This window comes from Lampetra fluviatilis, chromosome 23, assembly GCF_964198595.1.
Source record: "Lampetra fluviatilis chromosome 23, kcLamFluv1.1, whole genome shotgun sequence".
Classification (NCBI taxonomy): Eukaryota; Metazoa; Chordata; class Hyperoartia; order Petromyzontiformes; family Petromyzontidae; genus Lampetra; species Lampetra fluviatilis.
Genome location: NC_136297.1, coordinates 4,888,456 through 4,912,787, shown reverse-complemented (window position 1 = coordinate 4,912,787; position 24,332 = coordinate 4,888,456). Strand labels below are relative to the sequence as shown.

General features: G+C 52.7%; 1 protein-coding gene across 1 annotated transcript; it reads left to right on the top strand.

The window, feature by feature from the left end:
* The first annotated feature begins 1,745 nt into the window (after window positions 1-1,745).
* Window positions 1,746-20,678, top strand: LOC144940629 (RNA-binding protein 24-like). Its single transcript, XM_078866887.1, has 5 exons — window positions 1,746-1,829; window positions 3,351-3,519; window positions 7,063-7,186; window positions 8,582-8,633; window positions 20,216-20,678. Exons 2-5 carry the CDS (start codon window positions 3,361-3,363, stop codon window positions 20,676-20,678), a joined length of 798 nt encoding a protein of 265 aa, XP_078723013.1. The 5' UTR covers window positions 1,746-1,829; window positions 3,351-3,360.
* The last annotated feature ends 3,654 nt before the right edge of the window (window positions 20,679-24,332 follow it).

Sequence of the window (24,332 nt, the reverse complement as noted above, 5' to 3'; positions counted from 1 at the left end):
TGGTAGTGATGTTGGTGGTGATGGTGGTGGAGCTGGTGGTAGTGATGTTGGTGGTGATGGTGGTGGAGCTGGTGGTAGTGATGTTGGTGGTGATGGTGGAGTTGGTGGTGATTATGTTGGTGGTGATGGTGGTGGAGGTTGTGGAGCTGGTGGTAGTTATGTTGGAGGTGATGGTGGTGGTTGTGATGGTGCTAATGTTGGAGCTGGTGGCTAACATACAGCAAGTTAGCACAGTGGGGGGTCCAGCTGGTGGTGCATCTACCGGTCATCCCAGTCAGCCAACCCATGACATCTGATGGGTCTGTCCCGAGACCTCCTGCACCTAGCCTGGCACAATAGGGGGTACAGCTTGTGGTGCATCTACCGGTCATCTCAGTCAGCCAACCCATCGCACCTGCTGGGTCTGTCCCGAGACCTCCTGCACCTAGCCTGGCACAGTAGGGGGTACAGCTGGTGGTGCATCTACCAGCGGTCATTTCAGTCAGCCAAACCATGGCACCTGCTGGGTCTGTCCCGAGACCTCCTGCACCGAGCCTGACACAGTAGGAGGGTACAGCTGTTGGTGCATCTACCGGTCATCTCAGCCAACCCATGGCACCTGCTGGGTCTGTCCCGAGACCTCGTGCTGTCAGCAGCGAGCATTTGACATTTCACGTGGCCACAAAGTGCACCGTCACTTAGTGGCGAATGGCGGGTGTTGGTATTGGCTGGTGGAGGTGATGATGTTGGAGCTGGTGGAGCTGGTGATGGTGTTAATGGTGGTAATGTTGGAGCTGGTGATGGTGGTGATGTTGGAGCTGGTGGTGGTGGTGGTGGTGGTGGTGATGGTGATGTTGGATCTGGTGGTGATGGTGGTGATGTTGGAGGTGGTGGTGATGTTAGAGGTGGTGGTGGTGATGTTAGAGCTGGTGGTGATGGTGGTGATGTTGGAGCTGGTGGTGATGGTGGCGATGTTGGAGGTGGTGGCGATGTTGGAGGTGGTGGTGATGGTGGTGATGTTGGAGCTGGTGGTGGTGGTAGTGATGCTGGAGCTGGTGGTGATGGTGGTGGTGATGGTGGTGATGTTGGAGGTGGTGGTGATGGTGGTGATGTTGGAGCTGGTGGTGATGGTGGTGATGTTGGAGGTGGTGGTGATGGTGGTGATGTTGGTGCTGGTGGTGATGGTGGTGATGTTGGAGCTGGTGGTGATGGTGGTGATGTTGGAGCTGGTGGTGGTGGTGTTGATGTTGGAGGTGGTGGTGATGGTGTTGATGTTGTAGGTGGTGGTGGCGATGTTGGTGGTGGTGGTGATGATGTTGGAGGTGGTGGTGTTGGTGGTGATGTTGTAGGTGGTGGTGGTGATGGTGGTGATGTTTGAGCTGGTGGTGGTGATGGTGTTGATGTTGGAGGAGGTGGTGATGTCGGGACCCTCACGGGACACGGGGCTGGCAATGCGCGTGTCTCTAAATATCCCTCTCCTCCACGTGCCCGGGTCTATCTGTGGCTCCAAGCAACTTGACACCGTCCCTCCCCTCCTCCCTCTCCTCTCTCAACCCGCCACCCTCTCAGCCACTCGCTCAACTCAGTCGTAGCGTTGATCTGTCGTCGCTCAGTCGACCCACCAGGTTCAAGTCCCCCCCCCCCCCTACTTTCGTCGAGTAACTCTTTTGCTGCTGCTGCTGCTGCTTGTGTTGAATTGTGCAGCGAGTCTGCTCATCGCAAGCGAGCCCCGGTGGCTACTCGGTTGGATTTGGGGGATTTTTTTGGGGGGCGTTTTGTTGCTGTTGTTGTTGTTTTGTCGCAGCCGCAAAGGAGAAGTCGCTCTGCTTTTCTGTTTGATCGTTCACTCGGTGAGTCCGTTCGAGGAAAGTCGCCCGCAACCACCGCCACCACCGCCACCACCGCCACCACCACCACCCAACCACACGACCACACGACCACCGTGTTGCGCTGTTGGGCGAGCGACGCAGCTTTTGAGTGCAGTCTTCAAGAAATGTCCCCGTGTCCTATTTGCAGATCTCCCGTCGTATCGTGGTCGCTCCGAGCTGAATCGCTCGGTGAATAGATCGGTCAACTTAGTCAGTCACTCGAATGTCAAGTGAGTTGCTGAGTGAATAGATGTGTCTGTTACTTAGTCAGCTCAGTGATTAGATCAGTCGCTGAGTGAATAAATCAATCTATTACTCAGTCGCTCAGTGATAATATCAGTCAACTTAGTCAGTCACTTGAATGTCACGTGAGTCACTCAGTGAATAGGTGAGTCTGCTACTCAGTCGCTCAGTGACTAGATCAGTCAACTTACTCAGTCATTAAACTTGTTCAGTAAGTCGCTCAGTGAGTCGATCAGTCGCCCAGCTAATACATCAGTCCGCTATTTAGGGGCCGTCCAGTGAATATGTATCGGTCCGTTACTCAGTCGCTCAGCTGTTGAGTGAGTCGCTCAGTGAGTCACTCAGTGATTCGCTCAGTGAATCGCTCAGGAATTGGCGTCAATTTGTACCAAGGCAGGGCTCGTGAAGAGTTCGACTCAGGCGCAGGGTGAATCTCAGTTACACATGCACGGGGCTAGTTGACTTTCATACACGAATACGTTGAGCTATCACACCGTGGCCACACACACTGTGGATACCAGGTGAACGCGTGAACGGTATAGGTGAGGGGTCGGCAACCAAAATAACAAGAAGAGCCATTTCTTTCCAATTCGGTACAAAATTCAGTATTTCAAGAGCCGCAATGCATCTGAGTACATACTGTACTCACGTACATATTGTCAAGAAGCGGCCCGTAAAGAGCCGCATGCGGCTCCGGAGCCGTAGGTTGCCGACCCCTGGTATAGGTCTACGCGTGTAGTGCGAGTGGTTTCACTTCTGTGTGTCTCTCTGTATCTGTCTCTCTCACTCTGTACCTACGTCTCTGTCTGTCCGTGTCTCTATCTGTCGCTCTCTGTATCTATGCCCGTGTCTCTATCTGTCTCTGTCCCTCTGTGTCTGTCTCTGCCTATCTCTGTGTCTCTATCTGTCTGTCTCTCTCTGTGTGTGAGTCCCTCCATCTGGGTGTGGGGGGGGGCGGTGGTGTAGCGGTTAGCGCTACGAACCTGGCCACCCGAGTTCGATTCCCGCTCACGGCCAACACCCACTGACGATTATCTGAACCGGTCATGGGCCTCCCCTAGGTCGACTCAGCCTCAAATGAGTACCTGGTGCGGTGTCTAAACATCGCCACTGGGGAGACAAAGGCGGTCGGGCGTGGTGCTGGCCACCTACCCCCTCGTGTACCGTTGTGGCCTTCATAGGTGCTCGCTAACAGCACTTGCCCCTACAGTCCGTTAAGGCTACACGGGGGATCTTTGTCTTTGTTGCGTCTCGGGGCAGCAGGGCGGAGATGCAGAAGGACACCACCTTCACCAAGATCTTCGTCGGGGGGCTGCCCTACCACACCACGGACGCGTCGCTCAGGAAGTACTTCGAGGCGTTCGGAGAGATCGATGAGGCGGTGGTGATCACCGACCGGCAGACGGGAAAGTCCCGCGGATATGGATTTGTGAGTTGGGACCCCCCCACCCACCATGCCCCCCCACTCACCCTGCCCCCCCCCCCACTCACCTTGCTCCCCTGCCCCCCCACCCACCCCCACTGCCCCCCTGCCCCCCACTCACCCTGCCCCCCACCCACCCTGCGTTGCGGAGCGTCGGGTGGGCTAGAACGCAGCGAAGGGGACACAGGCAGTGCCGGATTGTCCCAGTAGCACAAGTAGCTACATATGTAGTAGCTACTACATATGTAGTAGCTACTACATATGGAAATTCCTTTGGTATAGCCATGGACAATTCTCGACCTGTACATGGTCAGAAAATACGCGTCGTGGTGCTTGGGACCCAAGGACATCCCTGTGACTCCCCCCCAAACGTCGACGGAAATGTCTCTGATTCCCGGCCACGCGGCTTGACCCGGGGCCTGAGCACCGCCGATGACTGTTCTTAATGATCATGAGCAGAGGATGCAGAAGGGTCAGGACCTCCCCCCCCCCCCCCCCAAAGTGTGGAGAACAATTCAAAGCCCTGACGTCTGGACGGTGGTACCGTCGGTTCTTCTATAAGGCGTGTTTTCTGCACGCGAATTGAATGTTATAACGCGATTTTGAATTGGGTACAACAACGTGATCGAGTGAACAGAACTACGTCGCACGAGGAGGCACAGGCGGTCGTTCGGCTGCCTCTGCCGAGCGTCATCGCGCAATGCATTCTGGATGCTGCCTGATGCTTCCAGAAGCTATCCCACGCGCCTCAGTCTTTGCTCAGCCTGCGTACGCACCTCGGGCGTTATCGCGGACTGTGCTTTACCCCCCCCCCCCCCTGTATTCAATATTATAACGCGGTTTGTCCATAACGCGGTGTTCTTCAGGAACGCAGCTACCGCCGCGTTGCAGGAGAACCATCCCGGATTAGGCACTGGCCATTATACCCAGATGGACACACAGCAGAGGTGTAGGGGTCCTTCTAGATTTGAAGTTTTCGTGACTGCACGGATCCATACTCTTTGGTTCTTTCGGTAAAGTCACGTAGGTGAAAAATTAAAAATATGATTTTTATTTTTCATCTTACGTGACTTAACCGAAGGAACCAAAGAGTATGTTGGGGTTCTGTCCTGTTAAAATCTCCCCATCCTCCTACACCTCTGCTGAAGTAGACGGCTCTCTAGGCGTCTGGCCCAAGGCACTGTTTGAATCGTTGCTGCCTAGTCGGGGGTTTAACCCGTCAGCCCCCACCGAAGCGAAAGCACCTTCGCCCAGTGCTTTAGTCACTGAGCACTCGTGGCTGTGGAGAGAGTACACGGTGGCTAGGAGATGTTAACTACCTCGCCTGGTCCACAGGAGGTCGTACGTTCCATCCCGACCCTGATGCCTGCGGTTGTATATTTGGAGTTTGCGTGTCTCTCTCTGTCTCATCGTCATCACGGTGGCTAGGAGATGTTGACTACCTCGCCTGGTATACAGGAGGTCGTACGTTCGATCCCGACCCTGACGCCCGCTGTTATATATTTAGAGTTTGCGGGTGTCTCTCTCATCATCATCACGGTGGCTAGGAGATGTTAACTACCTCGCCTGGTATACAGGAGGTCGTACGTTCCATCCCGACCCTGACGCCCGCTGTTGTATATTTGGAGTTTGCGTGTCTCTCTCTCATCATCATCATCACGGTGGCTAGGAGATGTTAACTACCTCGCCTGGTACACAGGAGGTCGTGGGTTCGAACCCGACCCTGACGCCAGCTGTTGTATATTTGGAGTTTGCGTGTCTCTCTCTCTGACCGTGGTCGCGTGGATTTTTCTCCGGGTCCTCCCGTTTATCCCTTCACATTTAGAATCAACATCGCGCGTTTAGAGTATTTGGGCTGCTATGAATTTCCACGTGATAAGCCACTTCCGTTGGGCTATCATATGCGATAGCCAGGCCATTTCTGATCAAAATAGCTCCAATGGTCTTTGCCAACTAAAAACAAATCTATATCCTGTACTCTTTGGTACTGTCGGTAAAGTCACGTCGGTAGAAATAAAACGAAATAAATCACGACGTTTCGAACGCAACACAAACGTTCGTCTTCAGGTGAAAATCGCGATAGCCATGAAGTCTGCTGCAAGCAGCACGATGTCTGCTGCCTTTGTTTTATTTCTACCCACGTGACTTTACCGAAAGAACCAAAGAGTACGGATCCCTGCAGTCACGAAAACTTCAAATCAAGATTGAATACATCTTGTAGTTTATCCTCTCGGTTATTTCGGTAAAGTCACGTAGAAGGGAAATAATAAAATAATAAAATAAAACATAATAAAATAATTCTCACGACGTTTCGGCCACAACGCAAGCAGCCGTCCTCAGGTGAAGACCAGGTCTGTCGGGGAGACAGCGTCTGACTTTACCGAAAGAACCAAGAAGATGAATCCCTGCAGTCACGAAAGCTTTACATCGAAATCTTGTAGTTGAGTTTTGTGCAGCAGAGGTCTCACTCCAAATCAGTCGAGCGACGTCATCGTTTATTCACCTGCACGCGTAACGCCCAGGAGCTCTCGTGTCGTCGACAAGATCTGGCCACAGTCCCATCATCGGCGAGAGAACTGGTCCCCGCCGTGGGAATGTGGAATTGCCATCGCTGGCCTGGTGCCGGTTGAAGTCGCGTCCACTGGACCCTCGACCGTGGCGCGTGGCGTCCAGCCCAGACCTCATCAGAGGGTCCGTGTACACGTGGTGCAACGTGGAGCGGTGGCGCCGCGGTTAGCGCGCTCCGCTGTGTGAACCCGACGGCCTAAGTTCGATTCGTGGCCACTGCTGCGTAGTATTGTTGGTGGCTGTGTGTACTCGCCTCGTCCGATGTATGCACACATCACGCACGCGTGCACACACACACACACCTCGTGTATTCAACTGCGTCTGTACGAGTATTCAGCTGTGTCTCCCCATCTGCGTGCATATAGTCACCTGTACACGCGTGTACACGTCTGTGTGTGTGTGCATTAACTTGTGCATGTACACGTCTGTGTGTACACACTTGTACGCGCGTGTACACGTGTGTGTGTGTATTAACTTGTGCGTGTACACGTGTGTGTGTGTATTAACTTGTGCGTGTACACGTGTGTGTGTGTGTATTAACTTGTGCGTGTACACGTGTGTGTGTGTATTAACTTGTGCGTGTACACGTGTGTGTGTGTGTACACACTTGTACGCGCGTGTACACGTGTGTGTGTATTAACTTGTGCGTGTACACGTCTGTGTGTGTGTATTAATTTGTGCGTGTACACGTGTGTGTGTGTGTATATTAACTTGTGCGTGTACACGTCTGTGTGTACACACTTGTACGCGCGTGTACACGTCTGTGTGTGTGTGTATGAACTTGTGCGTGTACACACCTGCGTGCGTTTGTTGTGTCCTCACCTGTATCTGTACTAACCTGTGTGTGTACTCACTGTGCGTCTACCCACCACACCTGTGCACCTGTGCACGTGTACACACCTGTTCGTGTATACTCGCCTGTGTGCACGTGTGGTGTACTCACCTGTACGTGCGTGCCCGCCTGTGCGTGCGCCGCCGCAGGTCACCATGTGTGAGCGCGGCGCAGCCGAGCGCGCCTGCAAGGACCCCAACCCGATCATCGACGGCAGGAAGGCGAACGTCAACCTCGCCTACATCGGCGCAAAGCCGCGCGTCATGCAGCCAGGCACGGACAGGGGAGGGGAGGCCACGTGGGCATCCGTATGGGGAGGGGGGGTGGGCAGAGCTTCATAGCTCATCGGATTCATCCGGTGTAAATCAATATTCAGATTCTGGCCGGGAAGATTACGGGAAGGCCGGTGCGTGGGTGATGGGGAAGGGGGTCACGTGGCAGTATGGGAGGCAGGGTAGGGGTGGATATTTGTAGGATGAACGTCGAGATTTATCAGGAGCACGGAGTGAGCGATGAGGTCTGGAATTGGCCTGTAATAAGGTAGGGCAATGATAAGGGGTTGACAGGTGTGTAGTGTCACTTAGAAGGGAAGTAATAAAATAATAAAAATAAAACATAATAAAATAAAATAATTCTAACGACGTTTCGGCTGCTTGCGTTGTAGCCGAAACGTCGTGAGAATTCTTTTATTTTATTATGTTTTATTTTTATTATTTTATTATTTCCCTTCTACGTGACTTTTCCGAAAGAACCAAGAAGATGAATCCCTGCAGTCACGAAAGCTTTAAATCGAAAAATAGGTGTGTAGTGGTGAGTGTACCAGTGGTGAGTGTACCAGTGGTGAGTGTACCAGTGGTGAGTGTAGTAGTGGTGAGTGTAGTAGTGAGTGTACTAGTGGTGAGTGTACCAGTGGTGAGTGTAGTAGTGAGTGTAGTAGTGGTGAGTGTACCAGTGGTGAGTGTACTAGTGGTGAGTGTACTAGTGGTGAGTGTACTAGTGGTGAGTGTACCAGTGGTGAGTGTAGTAGTGAGTGTAGTAGTGGTGAGTGTACCAGTGGTGAGTGTACTAGTGGTGAGTGTACCAGTGGTGAGTGTACCAGTGGTGAGTGTAGTAGTGGTGAGTGTAGTAGTGAGTCTAGTAGTGGTGAGTGTACCAGTGGTGAGTGTACTAGTGGTGAGTGTACTAGTGGTGATCGTCTGATTGTGTTTCTCCCTTGCGATGGGACTTTGTAAGATGAACGTTGAGATTTATCTGGGGTCACGGGGTAACCAATAAGATCCGCAATACGCTTGGGCACTGATACGGGGTTGACAGCTGTGAAAACGAGACTCCTCGTGCTGCCCTCCTCTTGAGCTCTCTCTCTCTCTCACCTGGCCCAGCAAACCCCGTGACCTGAGTCGTGCCATGCCCATCCCCGTGCCAGCGGCGTTGGCGATGCTCAGACGCGTTGCTTCAGAGGGCCCCTCGGCTGATGGATGAATGAGCGTCGCATTTGGTTTTGAGAGTTGCACAATGCACCACCACCATTACCGTGCATAACCAGTTTTGTGTCTTGTGTGTGTGTGTACACGTGCGTGTGTGTGCGTACACGTGTGTGCGTGTGTATACGTGTGTGTGTGCGTACGTACACGTGTGTGTGTGTGTGTACACGTGTGTGTGTGTGTGCAGGCTATGGATTTGGTGTTCAACAGTTCCCCACGTTTGTTCAGCGGCCCTACGGGTGAGTGACTTGACGCATTGAGAAGTTCGCACAAAGACAAAGATCCCCCCCACCCACCCCCGCCCGTCTAGCCGCCCCGCAAGAGTCTATGAAGGCTATTCGGGGGATCTTTGTCTTTGTGGAGAGCGGTGGTGCAGCGGTTAGCGCTACGCTGCGCTACGAACCCAGTCTCCCGGGTTCGATTCCCGCTCACGGCCAACACCGGTGACGATTATCTAAACCGGTCCTGGGCCTCCCCCTAGGTCGACTCAGCCTCAAATGAGTACCTGGTGCGGTGTGTAGTAAACATCGCCGCTGGGGAGACAAAGGCGGCCGGGCGTGGCGTTGGCCACCCACCCTTCGTAGATGACTTACTTGCCCTAGCGGCCTATATATAGAAGGCTATACGGGGGGCATTTGTCTTTGTTATGCTATAGACACGCGTGTGGAAGGGGCGGTCCATAAATGACGTCACGCACCTGGGGGGGGGGGGGTGAGACATTTGTGACGATGTGTGACGAGGGGGGGGGGTTGAGAAATGTGACGTCACATCAAAATGCGCAACTTTAAATACATATAGACAACACGTTCTACTTAATTAAATAGACTTTTTAATAAATGTTTTCTCCTACAACATCAGAGTGCAGCGGCACATTAAATACGCACTACAATGACAATAGTTTAAAGCGATTTGAAGCATGTTTAAAAAAATGGGGGGGGGGCAGAGCTTTGTGACGGCATATTTGAGGGGGGGGGTCTGACTTTTTGTGACGCCGTGTGACAAGGGGGGGGGGGGGGTAAAAAAATCGTCCAAAATCGCGTGACGTCATTTATGGACGGCCCTTAAGGCACCAGTAATGCGTGTGAGTGTGTGTATGATAAAGACCACACACTGCGTGTTAGTGCATGCTCGTGTGGAGAGTGGTGGCGCAGTGCTTAGCGCACAGCGCTACGAAAATCCGGCGACCCCGAGTCCGATTCCCGCTCACGACCACCGAGATCGGTGGTGGACATTTGAACTGATCGTGGGCATCCTCTAGGTCGACTCAACCTTAAATTGGTACCTGGTGCGGCGGGGGAAACATCATCACCAGGGAGACAAAGGCGGCCTTGCGTGGTGTTCGACACCCACTCGTGTGCCGTGCCGGCCTTCATAGGTTGCTACTCGCTGGCAGCACTTGCCCCAACAGTCTGTTGGGGCTACACGGGGGACCTTTGTCTTTGTGTGTGGATCTTGTGAGCCTCTCCACACGGGGCTCACAGCTGATGCTCTCACTTAACAGGTGATGACGCCGGCTGTGGACAACAGTTGCCCAGCCCGGGTACACACACGTGTACACACATACACACACGTTACACACATACACACACGTGTACACACACGTTACACACATACACACACGTGTACACACATACACACACGTGTACACACACGTTACACACATACACACGTGTACACACATACACACACGTGTACACACATACACACGTTACACACATACACACGTGTACACACATACACACACGTGTACACATATACACACACGTGTACACACATACACACACGTGTACACACATACACACACGTGTACACACATACACACACGTGTACACACATACACACACGTGTACACACACGTTACACACATACACACGTGTACACACATACACACACGTGTACACACATACACACGTTACACATATACACACGTGTACACACATACACACACGTGTACACACATACACACACGTGTACACACATACACACACGTGTACACACATACACACACGTTACACACATACACACACGTTACACACATACACACACGTTACACACATACACACACGTGTACACACATACACACACGTGTACACACATACACACACGTTACACACATACACACACGTTACACACATACACACACGTTACACACATACACACGTGTACACACATACACACACGTTACACACATACACACACGTTACACACATACACACACGTGTACACACATACACACGTGTACACACATACACACACGTAACACACATACACACACGTTACACACATACACACACATACACACGTACACACACGTTACACACATACACACGTGTACACACATACACACACGTGTACACACATACACACACGTTACACACATACACACGTGTACACACATACACACACGTTACACACATACACACGTGTACACACATACACACACGTTACACACATACACACACGTTACACACATACACACGTGTACACACATACACACACATACACACGTACACACACGTTACACACATACACACACGTGTACACACATACACACACGTGTACACACATACACACACGTTACACACATACACACGTGTACACACATACACACACGTTACACACATACACACACGTTACACACATACACACACGTTACACACATACACGCACGTGTACACACATACATACACACACATACACACACGTTACACACATACACACACGTTACACACATACACACACGTTACACACATACACACACGTGTACACACATACACACACGTGTACACACATACACACACGTTACACACATACACACACGTTACACACATACACACACGTTACACACATACACACGTGTACACACATACACACACGTTACACACATACACACGTGTACACACACATACACACACGTTACACACATACACACACGTTACACACATACACACACATACACACATACATACATACACGTTACACACATACACACACACACATACACACACACGTGTACACACATACACACACATACACACACGTTACACACATACACACACGTTACACACATACACACACATACACACACGTGTACACACATACACACACGTGTACACACATACACACACGTTACACACATACACACACGTTACACACATACACACACATACACACATACACATACACACACATACACACACACACATACACACACACACGTGTACACACATACACACACGTTACACACATACACACACGTGTACACACACGTTACACACATACATACACGTTACACACATACATACACATACACACATACACACACATACACACACGTGTACACACATACACACACGTGTACACACATACACACACACACACATACACACACGTGTACACACATACACACACGTGTACACACATACACACACGTGTACACACATACACACACGCGCGCACGTTACACACATACATGTACACACACACACATTGCAGACGTGAGAACACGCAAGTACACACATGTCCAACATACCACCGAGCACATTCGCGTAATATGTATGTGATACATGTATGGTCATACATATAAACGGAGGTATTTATGTATGTACCCGTATGCACATACAGGAATATGTATAGATGCATGCATATACCAGAGTACACTAAAAAAGCCTTTAGGGGTCGTCCATAAATGACGTCACGCACCTAGGGGGGGGGGTCAGACATTTGTGACGATGTGTGACGAGGGGGGGGGGGTTGAGAAAGGTGACGTCACACAAAATGCGCAACTTTTAATAAATATAGACAACACGTTCTACTTAATTAAATATACTTTTTAATAAATGTTTTCTCCTACAACACACATTAAATACGCACTACAATGACAATAGTTTAAAGCGATTTGAAGCATGTGTTTTTTATTTGGGGGGGGGGGGCAGAGCTTTGTGACGTCATATTTGAGGGGGGGGGGGTCTGACTTTTTGTGACGCCGTGTGACGAAGGGGGGGGGGGGTAATAAATCGTCCAAAATCGCGTGACGTCATTTATGGACGAACCCCTTAAAGATACTGTCGGGGCAAGTACTGTTAATGGGGGTCGGTGGCCAGCACCACGCCTGGCCGCCTTTGTCTCCCAAGTGGCGGTGTTTACACATCGCGCGATGTTCTCATTTGAGACTGAGTCGACCTACACGTTGACTCACACGCACTGACATCAACAAGACACAGATCTTCTTGGTTCTTTCGGTAAAGTCACGTAGAAGGGAAGTAATAAAATAATAAAAATAAAACATAATAAAACAATTCTCACGACGTTTCGGCCACAACGCAAGCAGCCGTCCTCAGGTGAAAACCAGGTCTGTCGAGGCGACAGCGTCTGAATGAAACAGCACACGTGCTTGGAGCATATATATAAGCTGGGTTGGAAGGGGGGAAAAGGGCGCCTCAGATCCCCCATATATTATCTGTTGGGGCGAGTGTAGTCAAAAAGCACCTACTCACATCGTACAATGCATTACACACACGTACACACACCAAAACCCGCACACACATGTTTATGCGCACGCACACACATGTTTATGTACACGCGCACACACAAGTACACACACACACACACAACTGTGTAAGGCTAGTAGCCTGACCTTGAGCGAGCACGTGGCTGAGCACGTGGCTGAGCACGCCGCGCACACGTGGGTAAGAAGACGGTTTGACGTGGTGTGACGTGCCGTGACGTGGCATGATTGGGTGTGCTGTGCCGTGCTGTGGAAAGCCATTGTCACTCACGTGGATCCCTTTCACGTCTGTGTGAGGATCACGAACAATTCCCCTCGGCGTTGTATTTACTCCTGGGGTGGTTGGGGGGGAGGGGTTTACTTCGTGGGGAATTTTGAGGCATATTCTTAGGTTTTTACGGTAAAGTCACGTAGGTGAAAAATTGAAATTAATAACAGTAAAATAAAAATTAAATAAAAAATCACGACGTTTCGGAGGCAACACAAGCGTCCGTCTTCAGGTGGAACCGTCACAGCACGATAGCTGTATCAAGTGAGACACACAGCCATACGTAGAGATACAGCTATCGTGCTGTGACGGTTCCACCTGAAGACGGAAGCTTGTGTTGCCTCTGAAACGTCGTGATTTTTATTTTATATTTATTTTACTTTTATTAATTTTAATTTTTCACCTACGTGACTTTACCGAAAAAACCTAAGAATATGAATACCTGCAGTCACGAAAGCTTCAAATCTACACTTTTGAAGCACGTTCACAATTTCCTCGTGGGTTAAAATGGTGGCGTTCCACGCGGTATAAGCGGGGTCTGTATCGATCTCCCGCGATTTCTACAGCGCCTCAGCGCGACTTGCAAACGCAATGCACGCGAACGGTAATCGGGGCGGGAAATGGGCAGAACGGGAAGAGAGAGAGAGATGGGAAGACAACATCAGGGGGGGGGACACGGAAGGGAATACAACAGAGATCGAGACCAACCACGTTATTCAGAGCTTTGGTTTGCGATCCAGATATGTGTTTGGGGTTGACTTAAACCAAAATAAAATAAAACATCCAGAATAGCTGTGGGTTTTTTGGGGGTGTTAGATCGCGTAAATAGAAATGTGTCGTTAAACCTGCCACCACCCGACACAGCCGATCATGAAGGTTTGTCACGTAAACAGAACGTGCTATCTTCTTGGTTCTTTCGGTAAAGTCATCACGTAGAATGGAAATAATAAAATAATAAAAATAAAACATAATAAAATAATTCTCACGACGTTTCGGCCACAACGCAAGCAGCCGTCCTCAGGTGAAGAACATGTCTGTCGAGAAGACAGAGTCTGAATGACACTTCCCTTCTACGTGACTTTACCGAAAGAACCAAGAAGATGAATCCCTGCAGTCACGAAAGCTTTAAATCGAAATTTAATACAGTGGGTGTTACGATGTTAAAAGGTTAAATGGACACCCATCGCAAGGCATCGAGTCTGCATTAACCACGCATCATGCTTGTGGTGAAACACGCAAACAAACGTGCTTTGATAACGTAAGCATTGTCCTTGCAACTGATGGGGTGGGGGGGGGGCTATGGCAGAGACAGCCCTCCCGCATGGCCCTGTCTCGGCTCACCAAATAGGCGAACGGCAACACAGACGATGCAAATGTCGAAAGCATTAATAGCTCGGGTCGAGCGAGCAGTTAAATCTGTGGGACCCCCTTTTTGTGCCAGTGAACGTCAACGGCCTTGGCAGACAAGCTCAGGGGGGGGGGGGCGCCAGTGCCTTGGGCTGGCGCTCGGCTGTGAGCGAACGAAGCCAAGGGGGCCACGGATTCATGACGAGGTGGAGTGTTCGCAGGATATCAACTTCGTAACAAGATGGCGAACATTCAAATCGGGCTCCTCAGCTGTCTGTCTCGTCTCTGTCAACTAACTGGATTCGAAGCTTTCGTGACTGCCGGAATTGTTATCTGGTTCTTTCGGTAAAGTCACGTAGGAAGAAAGTGATTTAGATAGTAATGGAATACGACGTTTCGATTGCAACACAAGCAAGCATCATTAGGTACAAATGAAGGATTAAATAAATACAGTAAACTTGGAAATATAATGCAATACAACACAGAGAGTCGGCCAACATAACAGTCAACTCCCCACCTGGTTGATTACGTTCCTCCAAGATTGCTAAATTTGAGAGAGATGAAACATAGACACACAGACAGACACACAAGCAGAGAGAGAGAGAGACTCACACAGAGCCAAACAGAGAGAGACACACACACAGGCACACAGAAAGACAACGTCTCTGTGTCGAGGCCTTAAAAATAGAGAGAGAGAGGGGGCGGGGGGGGGCCAGAGGGGGAGTTGTGAGGAATTCCTGCCCATAGCGGCCGGAGGAGAGAATTGACCCATAAACAAGCACGGTAGACATCAAATTTAGCAAAATTAGGAAGTCTAATGCAATGTAAGAACAGAGAGTTGGTTAGCACACAGTTAACGCATAGCCTGGTCGATTACGCCTCGTGCCGTGTTATCGACGATTGTCGGTGTTCTTCGGAGAAAGGCTCCCTCGGGCCCCTGGTGGCCTTTAGTGCGGCCCCCTGAGGTGCCACAACCCCCGACAGCACACAACTAATGTGAACACCCAAGGGTTTCCAATGTGTGGCGGCCCTCACAATGATGTCTTATCGGCGAAAGTACCCCCCCACCCACCCCCTCTGATTATAATTAGCGAACAACACTGCTCTAAACCCCTTCCGTCATCTCACTCGGAGTTCATAGCTTGAAAGAGGGTTTGGGGGCGCGGTGCCCTACAAAAGTAAATTTCATACTTGAGGGGCCCCTCATGTAGACCAACAGCCACACCGCTGCTGATGATGACGGTGGGGGGGGGGGCAGTGGCATCCCCGTTTAACCGGAGAGACATTCAACCCACCCGAGCAAGGAGACTACGGTCATCGTCAGCGCTGAACCTGCACCCACCGAAATTCACAAATGTTGCACCCCGTGGCCACTGCGTCCCAGTCCTTTGACCGTGATCCTCAGCGCGAGAACACTGGGGTTTTTTTTACAATCGAATCATCAGAGTTCGGTAGAACTCACGCGGCTGGCTACGTACGCTGCGAAAGAAGTTCAACATGCGTACGTACATGCGTTGTGTTCTTGCTTCTGCTCCGAGGGCCCCAACAAACCCAACAACTTGTACTTGAGGTAGCAGCGCGCCCCACTTTCTCACCTGCCAGCCACCGTGCACACGTGGAGGCCCTCAATGCGATGTCAAAGAACCACCGCAGTGGTGGCCCGTTTATTCGCACAGACGCGCCACGACTCCACCACAGTAAATACGACAGGGTCGCGCAACGTTCACGACAGCGCATCGTCAACGCCCCCAGCTCCCTCTCGATGCATCTGTCTAGCGCGATGACGACGGCGTCTCTAAAACGGCGACAATGTCAGCGACTCGGCTTGTATTTCTAGCTTTGCTCTTGGCAAAAGCTGGGATCAAACCCCTGACTTTGTGGTGGCGTTTGGGTTTGTGGTGACCCACTGCGATGCTTGAGATTGTGGTGACGGGTTTGTTGTGTCTGGGTTTATTTTAGTGCCTGGGTTTGTGGTGATTGCAGTGTCCGGGTTTGTGGTGCCTCGATTTGCAGTGCTGGGGTTTCCGATGTCTTGAGTTTTTTGGTGGCGCTTGTGTTTGTGGTGTCTTCCTTTGCCGTGTCACGAATTCGTAGGGGCTAAGTTTGTGGTGTCTGGCCTTGCAGTGTCTGGGATTCGCGTTTCCTCGGTTTGTGGTGACTGACTGCAATACCCTGGCTTTGTGGTGATTGATTTGTGCTGTCTGCAGTATCTGGATGATTTTTTTGTGTCTGGATTTGCAGTGCCTTCATTCGTGCCGCTCAAGTGTGTAGTGGCTGGGTCTCTGTATGGTTTGTAGAAGGCTAGGTTTGCAGTGCCTGGGTTTGTGGTGACTGGATTGGTTTTTCTGTCCAGGTTTTGAGTGCGTGCATTTGCGGTGACCGATTGCAGTGTATGGGTTTATTTGGCTTGGGTTTGCTGTGCGTGGGTTTGTTAAGCCTGCGTTTTTGTGTGGGTTTGTTTTGTCAAGATGTGTTTTTGTGTGGGTTTATTTTGCCTGGTTTTCTTCATTCTGGGCTTGTTTGATCTGGGTGTGTTTTGCCGAGGTCTATTTTGTCTGGTTTTGTTTTGTCTCGGCTTGTTTGATCTGGGTGTGTTTATTCTGGGCTTGTTTTGTCTGGATTCGGCCTGGGTTTGTTAATTCTGGATTTGCTAGGCCTGTGTTTTGTCTGGGTTAGGCCTGGGTTTGTCTGGCCTCGGTTTGTTTTGGCTCAGTCTGGGGTGTTACGTCTGGATTTGTTTGGCCTTGGGTTTATTAGGTCCAGTTTGTTGGGCCTGGTTTTTTGTCCAGATTTAAACCTGGGTTTTTTAGGCCCAGGTTTGTTTTTCCCGTGTTAGGCCTGGGTTTTCTTTTGGCCTAGGTTTGTATTGCCTGGGCTTGTGGTGTCTTCACCGTGGTGTCACATTGAGAGTGAGCACAGGGGCATCAATTTTAGCCTAACAGCTTTACGTTGGAGTTCATCCATCGAACCAAGTTAGATAGGAACTCGGAGCTCCACCGCAGATGTGGCTCCCAGTTCTCCAGCCTCAATCGAACTTGTGCAGGCCTCTTACCCCACCCAACTACTTTTAAATGTTATCTATTCATCTTACCGAGCCAGGCAACAGCCACTTCGTCAACGGTGTGGTCCACCCGAGTCCACCGTCGAATCCAGTCAGTGGGCCCTCGTCGAGGATGTGTGGCGACGTGGTCTGTCGCTGACCACATCCACACGATGGGCTGTGGTCACGGCCCATGATGTGGTCACTTTGGCGCCCCAGCTGTGAAGGTCATGTTGGCCCCCTAGGTATGGAGGTCACGTCACGTTGGCCCCCTAGGTGAGGTCACGTTGACTCCATACGTGTGGAGGTCCCGTTGGCCCCAGGGGTGGTCACGTTGGATTCCTAGGTGTGGAGGACACGTTGGCCCTCTAGGTGTTGGGGTCACGTTCGCGCCCTAGGTGTAAAGGTCACAATGGCCCCAGGAGTGGAGGTCACGTTGGCTCCCTAGGTATTGGGGTCACGTTTGCACCCTAGGTGTAAAGGTCACGATGGCCCTCTTAGGTGTGGAGGTCACGTTGGCCCTCTAGGTGTGGAGGTCACGTTGGCGCCCTCGGTGTGGAGGTCAGAGATGTGCGCTCGTGGACCTGGGTGGGACCCACACGATGAGCAGCTTAGAAAATCAAGCACGAGGCCAGACACAGGCAAAGGCTTTTACGATGTTTTGCAGTGCCTGGCTTTGTATTGACTGTACATTTGTATTTCCTTGATCTTGTGATGCCTGGACTTGTAGTGTCCCGATTGGGAGTGCCTTGCATTTGTGGTGCCATGGGATTGTGTTGCCTTGAGTGTGTGGTGCATTTTGCAGTGCCTTTAGTTTGTGGTGCCTTGTGTTTGTAGTGCCTTCAGTTTGATGCCGTGGAATGTGTAGTTCCTGGGTTTCTAGTGCCTTGAGTTTTTGGTACCTTGGTATGCGGTGCCCTGGGTTTGTGGTGTCTTCATATTTTGGTGCCTTGGATTGTGGTGCTTTGGTTCGTGGTGCCTTGCTTGGGTTTGTGGTGCCTTGGGTTTTTAGTGTTCGCTGCGTGTTGGATGCTGTGGTGGTGTTGTGCAGTGTGGAGGTATTTTGTGTTGGGTGAGTATTCGGTGTGAGTCGTGCATCGGGTGGTCTGTGCGTGACCCTTGTGTTGTGTACAATGCGTGAGACGTGGTGTGTGTGTGTGATCCTTGTTGATGGTGAGTGGTGGTGTAGCGGTTAGCGCTATGCACTACATACCCGGCGGCCCCGAGTTCGATTCCCACTCAAGACTCAGCTTGAAATGCGTGCCTAAGTGCGGTGCGTATTGAACATCGCCACTGGGGAGACAAAGGCGGTCGGGCGTGGTGCTGGCCACCTACCCCCTCGTGTGCCGTGCCGGCCTTCATAACTGCTGCGCGCTAACAGCACTTGCCCCGACAGTCTGGTGCAGGCTATACGGGGGTTCTTTGTGCAGTACTGTATTTGTCTTTGTTGTGTACACTGCGTGAGAAGTGATTGACGCACAATGTCCGACGTTTCGCTCTGCGTCCTTCTTCAGCTCCACGCGGTACAACCTGCGTATGGTGTAGTGAAGGTGTGGTGGTGATGGTGTGGTGAGGGTGTGGTAGTGTGGGTTTGGTGAGGTGTAGCGGTGAGGGTGTGGTGGTGAGGGTATGGTGAGGGTGTGGTAGTGTGGGTTTGGTGTGGTGGTGAGGGTGTGGTGGTGAGAATGTGGTAGTGTGGGTTTGGTGAGGTGTGGTGGTGAGGGTGTGGTGGTGAGGGTTTGGTGAGGGTGTGGTGGTGAGGGTGTGGTGGTGAGAGTGTGGTAGTGTGGGTTTGGTGAGGTGTGGTGGTGAGGGTTTGGTGGTGAGGGTTTGGTGAGGGTGTGGTGGTGAGGGTGTGGTGGTGAGAGTGTGGTAGTGTGGGTTTGGTGAGGTGTGGTGGTGAGGGTGTGGTGGTGAGGGTTTGGTGAGGGTGTGGTGGTGAGGGTGTGGTGGTGAGGGTGTGGTGAGGGTGTGGTGAGGGTGTGGTGGTGAGGGTGTGGTGGTGAGGGTGTGGTGAGGGTGTGGTGGTGAGGGTGTGTAGTACGTGCTGTGTGCTGTACGCGGGGTGTGTAACGTGTGGTGTGGTGAGCGTGGCATGTGGTGAGTGTACAGTGTGTGTCGTGAGTGATGCGTATATATAACACCGTGACAAGGTGGAGTGAGTGGGACAGCTGATGCTCCGCTTTCTCCTCTCTGCCCTTCCCTCCCCGCCCCTCTCTGTCCATATCGGTCCCTCGCTCTCTGTTCATCGCCCCCCCCCTCCTCGCATTCCCCACCCCACCTCGCCCTCTCTCTACCCTCGTCTCGTGCGTCCCGCATCTCCCCCGTCCATCTCTTGTCACCTTCCTCGCCCATCACTCTCCACCCAACTCTCCCACCCCACCCCTCACCCCACCTCTCCCCCCCCCCACCTCTCCTCTCCCCCTACCTCTCCCCCCAACTCTCCCACCTCACCTCTCCTCTCCCCCCACCTCTCCCACCACACCTCTCCCCCCCACCTCTCCTCTCCCCCTACCTCTCCCCCCAACTCTCCCACCCCACCTCTCCCCCCCACCTCTCCCACCTCACCTTTCCCCCCACCTCTCCCCCCACCCCTCTCCCCCCACCTCTCCCCTCTCCATCCCCCGCACCACCCCTTGCCCACCACCACCGCCCGCAGACTGCAGGCCCAGTACGTCTACCCGCAGGCCTTCGTGCAGCCCAGCCTCATGATGGCGCACGCCCCGGGCCTCTCAGCCGCCGCGGCAGCCGCGGCCGCCGCCGGCTCCCCGTCGCTCTCCTCCTCCTCCTCGCAGTCCGCGGCCGCCGCGGCCGCAGCGGCCGCCGCCTCCTCCTCCCCGTACCTCGACTACTCGTCGGCCGCCGCGGCCGCGGCCTACGCGGCCCAGTACAACGCCGCCGTGGCCGCCGCCGCGGCCTACGAGCCCTACCCGTACGTGGCGTCGCCGGGCTACGCCGTGGCCGGCTACGGCTACATGCCCCAGGGGGCGGGCGCGATGATCGCGGCCGGCGGAGGCGTCTCCCCGCCGGCGCCGTCCCCCGCGGCCGGAGGGGGGCCACAGGCCTCGGCCTACGCGGCGGCGTTCCAGGGCGCGCACCACCTGCAGGGCGACCGCCTCTGAGCGGCCGCGGTGTGGGGGGGGTGAGGAGGAGGAAGGGGGGCAGGGTTCGCAGTGGCGGTCGTGTGAGAGTGGGGGAGTTGTGCGGGGTGAGGCGGTGTGGTGCAGGAGGGTGTGGAGCTGAGTGGGATTGCCGATGGCCGGTGGCGGTGGTGGCAAGGTCGGCGGCCTCTGCGGAGGAGGAGGTTCGTGAAGGACGCTGCTGCTGCTGCTGCTGGTGGGGAAACTTGGTGGTAGTCGCCCTCCAGCAACAACGGAGGGTGGAGAGTAGCGACGCTCACATCAACGAGCGGAGTGCTGAGCGGATAAAACGCAGAGAGTTGGCGCGGTAGGGGGGAGCGCAGTCGGGGCGTCTGCGGTCACCCCGGTCAAGTCAACCCACGGCACCTGCTGGGGTCAGTCATGTGACCTCCTGCCGGCGGAGCCTTCAACACTGCACGTAGCCTGAAAGTGCACCTAGCCTGGCACAAACACGGTGGTGACGGTCGCCGCCACGAAGTGGCGAATTGTTCGGGATAAATAAGCAATTCAATTGTAACACAATTACTACCACGTGGCCTAACTAAAAACAATATTTAAAACTTTTATTGCTATTTTACCAGCTAAGGCCCACTGAGCTATGTAGCTCTTTTTCAAAAGCGACCTGGCTATCGCAAATGACAGCTCAACAAAGTGGCTTGTCACGTGGACATTTTTCACAGCCAAATAGTCTAAACGCGTCTTTCTAAACGCAGAGGGAAAAATCGGAGGACCCAAAGAAAAATCCACGCCACCACGGGGAGAGAGAGAGGCATGTAAACTACAAATACACAGCAGGCGTCGGAGTAGGGATTGAAATCAAGACCTTCTGCGTACCAGGCGAGGGAGTTAACATCTGGCCACCGTGGCGCCCAAATATGGCCTCATTGCACCTGGCTACGACCACCCGCCGTCGTGAGGTAGCCTCGTGCATGCCTTCGTTTTGAGCGATCACATCTGACCACAGGTAAGGAGAGTGACCCCGTGTCTCAATGCGGAACCAACGACCCAGTGGGCAGTGGCCATCGCCACGTGTTCGTCACAACAGCCTCGCGACGTCACAATAGACGCCCGGGTCTGAGCCAATCGGATTCAACGGCTGAACCGGAAGCAGATCACCTCGCTCCTGGAATCGCGTGTGTTGTGTGTAGCGGTTAGCGCGTTGCGCTACGAACCCGGCAACCAGAGTTTCATTCCCGCTCGCTGCTACCGACGCCAGCGACGATTCGGTCGACTTGGCCTCACATGAGAACGTGGTGCGATGTGTCAACATCGCTACTGGGGAGATAATGGCGGCCGGGCGTGGTGTTGGCCTCCCACACCCTTCTGAGGCGTGCCGGCCTTCATAGTTGCTACTCGTTCGTAGCACTTGACCCACCAGTCAGTGTGGGTTATACGGGGGGGTGGTTGGGGTGCGGGGCGTCTTTGTCTTTGTGTGCGTGGGTGCGATGTGCGGATGTGTAAATGGCCTGATAAGGTAAATGTAAGTCATTGCAAATAAAATCATTAATGTAAGGTCTAATAAAGTCAAACCGTCTTACGTTGTCAATTGAGCGGAACGTCAGGGAGCTCCTTTGATTGGTTGACGACCGGAGGTGACCACGTGGCCTTCTCAGGCGCTGGCCTCGTCTCAATGTGAACGAAGGGTACAGGCGCAGCCCCTGCAACGTCGTTACTCCAGGCGAAGAGGACCTCCATTGGGAGGAAGCTGGTCTCAGTACCTGCAGTGGGTGTGGTCTACATGAGCTGTGGGCGGGGTTACCTGAGCTGTGGGCGGGGTTACCTGAGCAGTGGGCGGGGCTATCTGAACAGTGGGCGGGGCTATCTGAGATGTGGGCGGGGCTATCTGAACAGTGGGCGGAGTTACCTGAGCAGTGGGCGGGGTTACCTGAGCTGTGGGCGGGGCTACCTGAGCTGTGGGCGGGGTTGTGAGGAGAGTAGGCGGGCCCTGTGGGCAAGAGAAACGACGGTGGTCGACGGTCGAGACTAACAACGGATTGGCAGTCGAAACGGCGAAGGGCGGACCACTGCAGGAGATGGAGCCATGGAATCGGCTCGAGTGCAGGCAGTGCAGGCGCTGGGTGGATTGTTGCATCGCGAGATCGTGACGGATTCTACTATTTCACTATGTTTTACCAGGAGCGACCTGTCCACAAATGATAGCTCAACGAAGTGGAAATTTAGAGCAGCCAAAAACACTCTAAACGCGTGGTGTTGATTCTAAATGTGGAGCGGAAAACCGGAGGAGCTGTCGAGAAATCCACGCGACCACGGGGAGAAACAAACAAACTCCTGCATACCAGGCAAGGTAGTTAACATCTAGCCACCGTGATGATGATGATGATGAGAGACACGCAAACTCCAAATCTACAGCAGCAGGCGTCAGGGTCGGCATCGAACCCACGACCTCCTGTAGACCAGGCGAGGTAGATAACATCTCGCTTGGGGAGGAGGCCCTTCATCAAGCAGTGGCTAGATCACGGCCGATTAGAATAGCGACGATGGATCTGGAAGACGAGTGGAGCACTCCAAGAGAGCGACTCGCGTCATTTTGCGGGAGGTGCAGACGTCCGCCAAGACGAGGCTTGCCAGTGATGCGTGGGGAGCCAATCGTGAACATTGAGATTCGCAGGTTTCAGCGACGGGAGGAGGCCCTGGTGGGAGATTTAAAACACATTCCTGCGGAGGGAGCTGGTAGGAACGTTGGGTTGCTCGGTCAATGGCCAGGGTCAACGGCGGCGTGGTGTATTCCGCAAATATTCCCGACTGTGAGGGCGGGCACAAGCCGGCGTGAGTAGGTTAAACGTTGAGTTTTATAAGGGCACCACGGGGTGACCAGCCCCTCCCTACCCAGCCCCACCCCTCTCACCCCCCACCCAGCTCCACCCTCCCCACCCTTCCCTCCCCACCCAGCCCCTCCCCACCCAGCCCCTCCCTGCACGACGGACACAATAATCCCCTGTGGGCTGTTGTAACCAGGAGGTTCCTACCAGTATGAGTATGGATTCAACTCCTTTATTTAACTACGTGAGAGACCATTGTGAATAGGGATAGATCTTCGAGTATTTTAATTCCCCGTGCGATTTACTGTTAATGTAAAAATAAATGTATCTAGTGGGATCCAAATGATATGAATTATTAATGACTTTCGTGGGAGTGGTGGCGCAGTAACCAACGCACTGCCCGACGAATCCGATTTCCCGAGTTTGCTTTCCAGCCATGGCTAACATTAGTCGGCAGTATATGAGCCAGTCCTGGGCCTCCCCTAGGTCGACTAAACCTCATAACAACAGTACCTGGTCCTCGGTGTAAATATCAGGCGTGGTCTTGGTCGTGTGCTTTGCTGGCCTTAATCGATGTTCGCTAACAGAACTTGCCCCAACAGCCTAAAATATCTATCCTGGTGATGTGTCTTTGTATGGGCCATGTAGCCTCCATGCCCAAGCAACTTCTGTTTGGCCGAATAGAGAGGGGTGATCGGGCTTTACACAAGCTAGAGAAGAGATGGAGCTGATGCGGTAGAGGAGGATGTGGAGCTGAGTGGGCTTGCTGATGACCGGTACCAGCGGTGTCAAGATCGGCCTCTGTGGAGGAGGTTCGTGAAGGACACTGCTACTGGGCAGTTGGAGACAGTCGCCC

Excerpts from the sequence above, each read along its gene's own strand:
- LOC144940629 (XM_078866887.1), top strand. The coding sequence starts at position 3,361 with ATGCAGAAGGACACCACCTTCACCAAGATCTTCGTCGGGGGGCTGCCC. Across the intron at positions 7,187-8,581 it reads GCCGCGCGTCATGCAGCCAG|GCTATGGATTTGGTGTTCAA; the intron begins GCACGGACAGGG and ends GTGTGTGTGCAG. Across the intron at positions 8,634-20,215 it reads TTTGTTCAGCGGCCCTACGG|ACTGCAGGCCCAGTACGTCT; the intron begins GTGAGTGACTTG and ends CACCGCCCGCAG.